General features: G+C 42.5%; 1 protein-coding gene across 1 annotated transcript in view; it reads left to right on the forward strand.

Moving 5' to 3' along the window:
* Positions 1-9,924, forward strand: part of LOC108550039 (protein groucho-1) — a 219,883-nt gene extending 209,959 nt beyond the window's left edge. The window contains exons 8-13 of the mRNA XM_017903637.1: positions 5,483-5,605; positions 5,684-5,966; positions 6,611-6,866; positions 7,616-7,891; positions 8,593-9,196; positions 9,479-9,924. Coding sequence (XP_017759126.1) covers positions 5,483-5,605; positions 5,684-5,966; positions 6,611-6,866; positions 7,616-7,891; positions 8,593-9,196; positions 9,479-9,586 — 1,650 coding nt within the window. The 3' untranslated portion in view covers positions 9,587-9,924. The remainder of the gene's footprint in view (positions 1-5,482; positions 5,606-5,683; positions 5,967-6,610; positions 6,867-7,615; positions 7,892-8,592; positions 9,197-9,478) is intronic.
* Positions 9,925-11,602: the final 1,678 nt, after the last annotated feature.

The raw sequence follows: 11,602 nt of genomic DNA on the forward strand, positions 1-11,602 counted from the left end.
CCGCGTGCCTCCGCCACGCCTTCCATTCCTCTTCCTATTATCCATCACATTCCTCCCTGCTTGGTCATCTTTTGTCGCGCAACTGAAATTTAGCTGTAGGTAGAGAAACGAGAATATCTAGAGACTCCTTTAGCCTAGCCTATAGTGGGCTAACACATTGCGTACCGCGTGGAAATCGCTATGACATACACCAGGGACCGTACGTTTTGACAAGACAATGTGTTGACAAGGTCCATACCCAGTGTGCCAAGCTTCATAACAGATGACGCGTGAAAAACGAGAAAACTCGTGAACAGTGCTCAACAGATAGCACGCGAGACACGAGAAAGCTCGTGGATGGTACGCATTGTGTTAATATTGCCACTAATAATTGGGCTCTCACGATTAAAGTAAATACACCTGGTATAAGCAGGCGTGATAACATACCTGGAGATCATTAGTCGATATTAGTAATTTGGAAGGTCCAGTATTGACAATCGAATCATGGTGCACGGCAGGATCTGGAACAAAAGGCATTATTATTGTGGTATTGCGAGGACTCTAACAAAGGAAACAGTATTAAGAGCAATATCAGGTTCGGCTAACAATGTTTTCATGAACGAGAAATGAATAAAAAATAAAAATACATTGGAAAAAAAAATTTAACTATAGACGGGAATCGAACCCGGGACCTCCAGCATATGAAGTTCCGGGTGTCGCCACTAGACCACAACGCCATATGAAAAATACCGTTTTACTACGTGTTTTCTGTAATCGCTAATTGACTGATAAGATTCCAATCAACCTATTAGCGATCTGCTCCTAGTGACAATTACAATTTTAACCTACGTTTCATCTTCCCGTAGAGACCACGCAACTTTGCTACCAAAACTAGCCTTTCATGATGGTATCTCTTCCATTTTCTTTGCAAATTGTCACGTAGGTCATCGATTGGCTTTTAATTTGTTTTCTCTAAAATAAGAAATCTCGAATCAGTTAATTCGTGATAACTTTCGTATCCTACACTGTAGTTCATAGTCGGTAGCCAATTATTACAACGATTCACGAGTGATTCGTGGTATCCACGGAGCAAGGAAAAGAATTACAATGACCGCTGTGCAATCGGTAGGACGAGGTGGATGTCACCGCAACAAGCCCCGATAACAACCCTCCGAGAACATAATTATTTCCCACACTCGGCCCCCCACACGAAGTGGTTGAAAATAAAACGGGGACCCGGTGGCTTCCTAAATCACGGCGTAGTCGCCCTATTTCATTTCCTTTCGACCGACGCACGATCCTCGAGACGCGAGCGACGCTCGGAAGGGATGATACCAGGGCGTCGGGGTAATGGACCGAGCCAGAGGTGGCAGTGGATGAGAGACGAAGGGTAATTGAGAAGAGGAGATTTACTTCGGGGTCGAGAGAGGCCGCGAGAGAGAGGGTAGTTTACGGTGTTGCCCCGGATGGGGGACAGGGAAGTTATCGGGGACAGGAAAAAGGCTCACGGCCGCTTACGTGGATGAAGAGGGACGGTGAAGAGAGACGTGGTCGTATCGACGACAAAACTGTCGCTCGTAAAACTTCCTGTCGATAATATCTCCGACGCCTTTCGGGACCTTCGTATCTATCCGAGGTATTGGCGTCTGCGTTTTCGGCAGACATTTCCGACAGGCTCTACCCTCCGACCGGTTATCGTCCCCTATTCTCCGAGGAAGAAAGTTGCAGAGGGGTAGTAGATAGTCAGGAGAATTAATAGGCACGCGATAGCGACGCTGAAAGAAGCGTAAATTTAACCTAATCGACCAAATCACTCTGCTAGATTGCTCGTCCTCGAGTCGGTTGTGTTCAAACTCGAATTATTAACCCCTTAGAACTCGAGAGGTGCCCTTCGGTCACCATTTGATAAAATTTCAAAGATCCGTACTAATTAATGTGTCAAATTTAAGACAATGTAACGGTGTGCGAGGTATCGAAATTGTTAAGAATCAGGATTTATGGCAACGTCGCCATCTGTGTCTATTTGGTACATCAGGAATGACTATGGTGGGGCAAGCGGGAGACGTGCTTTTGTCTTTTGATGATCGACGTCACTAGTCTGTAAGAGTGCATGGAGAATACATTACTATCTCACTACCAAATTATTTCTTTTTATTACCACATCCAACTTTCCACTGTAATATCCAACAGAAATCAAATAATTCTATGTGTTAATTATTATACGAATTCTTATTTACTGCTCCATAAAATATCGTCAGTTTTATAGCAGAAAGTCTTTGAACTCCTGCTCTTCTTTAGCTAAAAAATCGTCGAGTGCAAAGGGTTAAATAAATGAAATAAGTAGGTCCTTCTCCATAGTTGTTATTTGTCGACTGGCTCCAGGTATCCTCGATGTGACGGTGAAGGGACGAAAGGTGAAGGAAGGGATGCGTTTTTCTGTCCGTCTGTTTTTAAGGAAATTGCGTAGAAAGATTTCATTAAAAGACGTAGAGGTAAGATAAGTCTACCTTTCCTTCATTCGAAGAGTTTTCTAAATTATCTGGATCGTGTATGAAATTTTCTAAATTTTCTAAGTTCGTTTGTTTCAATGCACATTTTTACTTCTACCTACGTTCTTTTCGTGTTTCAATTCGGCTTTTTGGTTTCATATTTTAACAGACTTATCCAACTTTCAGGGGTACTATACGTAATGGAGACTCAAAGAGTCAGAAATACCTTAACCGTTTGAGTGCCACGGGTCATTATTGTTTCCCAATCGATATTTGCCAAGCGGCGCGATAGCGCTTCTCATATTCCGCGTTCACCAACCGATTGTCAGCTTCGCAGCTCAGAGCGCTGGCACTTTTGGACACAAAATAGAAGAAGCGCGATCGCGCCGCTTGGCACTCAAACGGTTAAGGGATGGAAGTTACTTAAAAACGTCATTTCCGAATATTTCTTAACACATTGAGCACTGGTTCCGTGAAAACGTGGGTTTCTGAGTCTGTCGTTTGAGCACCGACCCCGTGAAAACGTGGGTTTCTAAGTTTGTCACTTGACTCTCGCCCTCACGATGACGAGCATTCTTTTCTGCTTGCGTGGATGTCTTACACGTCAATTTGCATCCACTAGTCACGTTTACGACAATCTGCATTTGTTATACTCCGAAAATAAAACGGATACGATGGTTGAGAAACAATCAAGGCTAGAATCACTCTCGAGCAGTGTATTCCTTAGATAGTACCTCTTTCACAGGTTCACGCTTTTTGTTGAACAATATAATAAGTCTTATTATTCTGTAACTTTTTATCCATATAATATGAGCGAAGATTTTAACGAGTATATTGCTGACCCTCTATCAGATTATTAAATACATTCAGAAGATTCTGACATACGAGTCGAGGACAGTGACAGCGATTTGGGTCCAAGGAGAATATCAAAAGCTGTTCCATTACAATATTCGAGTGATTCCGATGATTCTAGTAATAGCGAAATGTCCACAGAATGACGAATATGCAATCGAAATATAGTATTTTAAGAAAATGTATGAGTTTTAAATATTTTCTTTAGCTACTCGTTCGGAAGCAAGCGAATGAGGCCGGCGCTCAATGTGTTAACTTGTGTTCAATTTCGTGAGGGACTTAACCAAGTTGCATATTTGCTATCGTTACAGTCTTGTAGAGATGCATTAACCCTTTGCAATCCGGACAGATATTGTCAATCGCTCATCCGCTTAGTACCGTTTACATTCTTTTTACACTCTCATTAAATTCTCCAATGTCGCTTCTCTGAATACCACGAGCAGATGAAAAAGTGATCAACCGGAAATTCGCAAACGCGTCTCTCTTCGTGGAACAAGCAATCGAAGATACAAGTTTCAATGATCGTCTTCTAGAAATAAAGCAGGCGTTCGAGTGAAAATCCAGCGTGGAAATTCTTCAGATCCGACTCGACGATTTTTCGGTATTATTTGCTCCCGTTGCCTTTTCTCGTCGAAGAACAGCGAACGAAAAGGGACGCGTAATTCAATCGGTGCTCGGTGCATCGACGAGCAAATATTTTATTTAATCGCCAGGGAACTGTTTAAACGATTCTACGTTTCACGATTCGCCTTTCGTTGCTTATCCAGCCCGAGCAGCCCGTCGTTGAAGAGCTTCGACGAAATTGATGGGATCGCATTAACTGGGACGAACGGAGATTGTATACAGTTCTGGGACGACTTCTCGCGATAGATCTCGACGGTTCGTTTTTACGGCTCCCTTCGACCTCGTTCCTCGTCTGCGAGATGGGACATCTTCCGACAGGTGCGCGTATCGACGGCAACCCGACGTGACAACGTTTCTATCGTGCTACAGTGTTCGCGGATTCTGATAAACGATCGACGTTATCGAAAAGACGACTCGATGGATCCAACGAGATATTTGCTTCCGGTGTTCGGAACACGAAGATGGATCTCGTAATCGAGCTTAGATACACGGGCTGCGTTTATGGCAAATTTCCCAACGCAAATATAAATTTAACGCTATTGTCGCGTGTTAATTTCGTTAACGAAGCAAATTAACGCTAGTCCTCGATGATGGATGTTGCGTGAAGAACATGCAGATCACAGGATCACAGGTAGTCTGAGTCATTTCAAGCTCACGTAGGGTTCATCGAGATCGTGCCGCTGGCGTTGTAGGTTATTTAACACTAGAACTACCGATCTTTAGTGGGCACGTTTAACTGTAACATGCACAGATTATAGTAATTAACAGCGGTACGATGAATATGAGTGAATATATTGATTACAGTTCTTTCTTACTATGAGTTGGTACCAATTTTATTCTTAAAGCAGGCGTATGTGTCCGATGATTGCAAAAAGGAAAATTCTGGGACCAGTCATTTTCACTGGGTTGGTAGTTCTAGTGTTGAAGCTCACGGATTCGTTAAGCTCGAGTCATTGGTGTTGAAGGACATCCGAGGTGGTGTCATTAGGGTCACTTGAAAGTGGCAGAAGTATCTTGATCGATTGAAGATACCTCGGAATTATCAGACTCCACTTTATTCTCCTCTAGATGAGTAACAGCTGAAAATATAGATACTGTTCTCAGTAATGTTATTGATTGTTTAACACTAGGTTTATGAACGCTATCTGTATACCTATTTCTAAAGACACCTGTCAAATTGACAGGTAGAGGAAACCACGTGCCTTTTCTTTTTTAACGATTAGGTTAATTTAAAAACAATTATATATTATATTAACAGTCTTAGTATAAGTTAATTAAATCTGTTACCATCGTTATAATTGGAGCAACCCTTCCGTCAATCTAGTGTTAAACTATATCCACGTTTATGTTATTACTCAGGATAAAATGCAAATTGTACGTTTATAAATAAGCATTAGATAACACCGTTCGCAATAATACTTGCGTATTTCGAGCCTGCTTCGAACATGTAAAACTATTCTCGTGTGAATATGAAACGGAATCTCGTTTCGTCCGTTTGTCCAGCTCTTTCAATCTCCCCTTTATCCGTATTGTTCCAGAGGAATTCGATATCGCCGGCGGAACGCGAAAAGTACAGCAGGCCGCGATCACCTGACCCCCAGCACCACGACCACATGCCGCTGAAGAAGATGAAGAAGGAGCAGGACAAGGACATGGGCCATGTAGGTATCCAGGATGGTACTCCATGCCTCTTGATCAGTGGTATACCTTAATAAAGCCGTACACATTCTCCCCGACAGCAAAGCGATGGGGAAAAGAGCGACCAGGACCTGGTGGTGGACGATGCCAGTGAGGGGCCAACGAGTCCAACGGCGAACGGGACCGCGTCGCCAAGGGAAAACGGACTCGACAAACTGGGCCCGTCCTCGGTGCCTTTGAGCAGCCAGGTGAAGAAGGAGGTGCCGCCACCGTCGCCGAGGAGCGGCACCAGCAGCAACGCCAGCACACCCTCGGCTAAGAAGATGGAGGAACGGGAGAAACCGACCACACCGATCTCGAAACCTGTCACGCCTACGTCAGCAGGTGCGTCATTTGTTTCCAGACTCTTAGACCGGTGACAAATTTCATAGAGTACAAGTTGAGAAGACTTATCGTGACGAGAGATTCATGAGCAAATTGTAAGGCAAAGTGCATCGAGTCGCTAAATTTTTGTTGAAGAGAAAGATGAAGAGATGAGAAGAATATTCTCTGATGAAGTTACTGTACTAATGCACAGTATTACTATCATGCTATTAAGAAACACTAGTCTGAAGCATCTTCTTTTCCTCTAAGAAACGTTTAGTGACATCTGGATAAAGTGGGAATAATTATACCCCTACAAAAAGCTGAATATTAATACCTACTTTGTGCAAAACTCTGATGTAACATGGGAGCATATTTAGCGATATTGACTGTCAGCAGTTGAGAATTTTGAAGCATGTTGAACATATTCGAGTGCCCTTTTTATGTATCTTATTATTTGCTCAGTAACTCTTTCTTATATTTATTGACTGAAGTGAAAGAAATAGTATTTTCATTGTTATCTAGGAGGTGGGGAATAATTGTACATTTGGTGTTTTTTGTTCTTCTTGTGCCTAAGACAGAAAGCGACTATAGTATTTGCGACGGTATCAATCACGATGATGGAAAATACTTAGCAAGTCTGACGATGAATGTATGGTCGACAGGTGGTAGCAGCTCCGGCTCCGGTGGTCTGAAACCATCGAGTTCCAGCAAACCACTGGTCTCGGCTTCGGCGGTCGGCCCTTATCCGCCACACTATCCGCCGCCACATCAACCACCCGCAGGACCTCATGTGGACGTGCTGGGTTATCCCTCTGCCCTGAATGGATATCCCGCAAGACCGCCTCTTCAGCAACTCTACGATCCTCACGGAAGCATGAGGGCACCTCTTGGACCTCTCGGTGTTCCCGGTGGCAAACCGTAAGTGCTTTTCTCAGCCCTCGATGAATTCCTTACATTGCTGCATTGACACGTTGATTTTAGGTTATAAATCACGAGTATGCTTCGCTAAAGAATGTCCTGAAAAATGTACGTATGTCAGAAGGTTGGAAATAAAGAGGGAGGATTTAATAGAAAGAAGAAGATGTAGTTTTGTTAAGCAAAGAAATAAATTTGTCCGTATTTACCTTATATATTACCTCCAAATTGATAAACTAATGAAATTTCACAACGTCAAACGTTTTCTGTACAATTCTGCATAAATATGGAAGCCTGTCAGGTTATCTAGACTCATTACTGTCTCTACTTGTTTCGATATAACTTCAAATAATCTTCAAATAACCTCAAATAATTTTGGAAAACTTATGGACTATTTATTTATTCATTTATTTATCTATTAACCTAACCTAATCTAACTATTATTTATTAATATAATAGTGATAAAAGAACAGACAATATACATATATATTTACAAGACAGAAATGGCGTCTATTCTTGATTGACTAGTTTAGCTTGTCGTTCATTCTCCGAATCCGTAACCTGCAAACAGAGAGCAGAATTTATCGATATAATCGTTTGAATAATTCATCAGTCGTCGGCACTCACCCCGAAAGCAAGCACACGTTTTAAAACGTTTTAAGTGATTGAACATAACCTGTGTCGTTCATCAAGGAAATCAGCGGTAATGAAATTGGCGCACAAGAAGACCGTTAAATTTCTCTGTTTTGCAGAGCGTACAGTTTCCACGTGTCGAGTGAAGGCCAGATGCAGCCGGTTCCGTTCCCGCACGATGCTCTAATTGGACAAGGAATACCGCGTCATGCGCGCCAGATAAATACTCTGACACACGGCGAGGTGGTGTGCGCGGTAACGATTTCGAATCCGACTAAATACGTTTACACCGGTGGCAAAGGATGCGTCAAGGTCTGGGACATCAATCAGGGCGGCAGCGGTAGCGCGAAACACGTTTCGCAGCTTGATTGCCTGCAACGAGACAACTACATCAGGTTGGTTAAACGTTACGTTCGCACAACGTCACATTAACTTTCCACGCCGTCTGGCAAACGCGCGAGATTCGCCGCTGAATAAATTCTGATTAGCGTGCCGCCTCCCCATTCTCCGTCTACTCGACCGCCATTGCGGTCTCGTTTACCGACTCGCGATATGTGTAATTTCTACCTTTCGAGCAACTCGCTTGGTTAAGTGACTAGGTAGTTTGAAACGATGTTGCTGCCCTCTTATCTTGGCTTTGAACGCTGATTGCTTCAAAATTGAATGTATCAGAGGCTGCACTTGACAAGTCGACCCGTGTTAAACACCGGTGATCGACGTAGTCGATTGGCAGTATCGACTATGATCAACATACCGTGTAATTACTTTCATTTTTAAACCTGCCATTAGAATTCTAACTATTCAAGCGTTAGATGCTTGAACACAGAAGCTTAACCTAAAAACGATATACGCGATCACGGTATTCGTATTTATGGAAAGTTGATGTGACAATTATTGCTTGTACGAGCAGGAAAAAATTCACTAATATCGAATAATTCCTGTAATGCATATTTCAAAGGTATTTAAATTATTAATCCGTCCATTACGAAGTTCTTTTTTTAAATTTAACACGACATTGAATACTTGGAGATATCGATGAAATATCCTGCAAATATTTATTCTCATAAATTAATACTTTTTCCTTTTCGCTGAACAGATCGGTAAAACTGCTACCAGACGGCAGGACTCTAATCGTGGGCGGTGAAGCGAGCACCCTGAGTATCTGGGATTTGGCGAGTCCGACGCCAAGAATCAAGGCGGAACTGACGTCCAATGCGCCAGCCTGTTACGCTCTCGCCATCTCGCCCGACTCGAAAGTTTGCTTCAGCTGCTGCAGCGACGGTAACATCGCTGTCTGGGATATACAGAATCAGTCTCTGCTCAGACAATTCCAAGGTCACACGGACGGTGCCTCCTGTATCGACATCTCCGCGGATGGTTCGAAACTTTGGACCGGTGGATTAGACAACACTGTGCGCTCGTGGGATCTTCGAGAAGGCAGGCAGCTTCAGCAACACAACTTCACCTCGCAGATATTCTCGCTCGGCTACTGTCCAACCGGCGAATGGTTGGCGGTGGGCATGGAGAACTCGAACGTGGAGGTGATGAACGCCACGAAACCGGACAAATATCAGCTTCATTTGCACGAGTCTTGTGTACTTTCGTTACGTTTCGCTACTTGTGGCAAGTGGTTCGTCTCGACCGGCAAAGACAATTTGCTGAACGCGTGGCGTACACCGTATGGTGCCTCGATATTCCAGGTAAAATGTGCATCCAACTTGGTCACGCTGTGTACATGCGAATTGGAAATAGATTCAAGAAACGATGTGAGAAATTTTTTCCTCTTTCTTTTTTTCTTTTTTTTTTTTTTTTTTTTTTTTTTTTTTGTTGACTTAAAATATTTTCAATCACTCGTGTATCTATTTGCTCAGTCTGTTACATGTACTCGGTGTATGCACATATTATTATACTATATGCTGTTGTACTATCTACTGTTGAGGTTAGGTCTAGAAGCCAAGCTAATAAAATTCGTTTTGTTGCAGTCAAAGGAATCCTCGTCGGTTCTCAGTTGCGATATTTCTACTGACGACAAGTATATCGTGACGGGATCAGGCGACAAGAAAGCTACGGTGTACGAAGTGATATATTGAACAGTTAACTGAACGTTTCAACCTCGAGACACTGGATGTTGTCGAATGTGCTACGCTTTTATAATATTGGTGCATACAAGAGAGAGGAAGCAGGCATAGGAACACGAGAAGACGACAGCCTGTTCCAAGAATACGCACGAAAGACTTAGTAGAACACGGAAGTTGAGACTCTACAAAGTGTACTAAGAGAGATACTGTCTTTTTGTGAATTGATGAGTGATACGTTAGCGTGTGTTATATTTGTTAAATTTGAATCACGCGCAGCGGCTTCCGTGTTGCACGAGAGAGAAAGAGAGTGAGAGAGAGAAAAAGAAAAAGGGAGACAGAGAGAGAGAGAGAGAGAGAGAGAGAAAGAGAGAGAGACCAGAGGAAGCTGCGAGCCGAACTGAAGTTACATTATATAGATATAAATATATATAAAGGTGGCAGAACGTTTTAGCTATTTAAGATTGTATAGAACGCATGGTTATAAATAGGCCAAGATGACGACGACGACGATGCCGATACTGAATGGAACTGTGCGTGATAATGTTCGCTCGGATAATTATGTGATCCGCGATTGTGTTCGACTTCAAGGCGGGAAGTCGCTTGTGTAATATGTTACTAATGTAATATAGAGTTTTACGATAAAAATATCATTACGTGCGACTGTGAGAAATGCAAGGTGAAATGTTATTAGCATTTTCATCGCGCGTGATGTCCTCGTGCTTTACTATGGTCGACGAAAGAACGAACTGAGATGCCTGAAAGAGAAACTGTATGTACGGAACGCACCACGATCTAGCATGTAGACCTGTCAAAGTAGGAATGTGTGTGTCGTGTTGCAGAGTTCTACATAGTATATCACGCAACATGTAGAAGCAAGAATGTTTTAATCCGAGGATAGAGAATGTAGGTCTATATCGAACCGATGTAATTTCGATCGTGCTAAGATGTGTAAAGGGAACTGGGTTTTTGTCTAACCCTCGATATTTCCATTACGAGAAAGAGTATAAAAAAGAAAAGAAAAAAAAAAATAACCCTACCCCAAAATTTGTACTCGCATAGACGGTTCAGTTACGAATTTTTCGTTCTTTCGTTGCTGTTCTATATGTCGGTACTGCAGCTACCATTCGTAACTATATGTTCTGCGGTAACTGTGAGAAATTGCGAAAGGCACGGAAGAAGGCTGACAGGAAAACAATAGTACGTTTGATCTCTTGACTCATTTTCTGTATAGCAGACGCGCGTAAAACGGACAAAAGAGATGGAAATTTCTCCCGTCGTACCGTAATCGTTATCGCCAAAAGAAAAAAGCAAAAAAAATCCCTGTATCTTTTACAAGGCACAAGTTTATAGTACATCGTATCTCGTTCGCGTCTGATCGAAAATTCAGCTTGGACCGAAGGTCGGGAAATATTTATCGAACCAATCCACTTATGTTTCGCGATTGGGAATTTTATTACGATGAAATGAAATGTGATCATTGTGTAAATAACGAATCGTATGCTATAGAATTGTATTTGTGATGATCTATTTGTATCTTATCGATTTAATAACGAATCCGAATCTCTGATTTGACAACTTTCATGCCGGACTATGTACGATGTACTTTATGTATTGTACCATTCGCAAGGAAACGATAGTTTCACACCTATGTCCATACGTAACGAAATTCAAACGTACCCAATGAAGAATCAATCGAAGTATGAAACATGAACTTTAGAGAAACAGACTCACGAACGCGTACCATTACTGCCATACGAGGCATCAACGCTATATCCGTATCCACGAATAGAAGCACGCGGGCTACTTACGCTCCTAGGCACGTTTATTCGCGAGATGTTCATGCGAGAATATTTTTGTGACTGTCCCACGACGATCCCTTAGGTTTAATTTGTTAGCGACTCGATCAATGAGAGACACACGTACGTTGCGATTGAATTTATATCAGAACAAAGAAATAAAATTGCGCCAAGTACACGCGGTTAACGATTTCTTCGATGCCTGTGAGGACGGCGTATGAAATTAATAGGG

Source organism: Eufriesea mexicana, unplaced genomic scaffold (assembly GCF_001483705.2).
Source record: "Eufriesea mexicana isolate 0111107269 unplaced genomic scaffold, ASM148370v2 scaffold2458, whole genome shotgun sequence".
Lineage (NCBI taxonomy): Eukaryota > Metazoa > Arthropoda > Insecta > Hymenoptera > Apidae > Eufriesea > Eufriesea mexicana.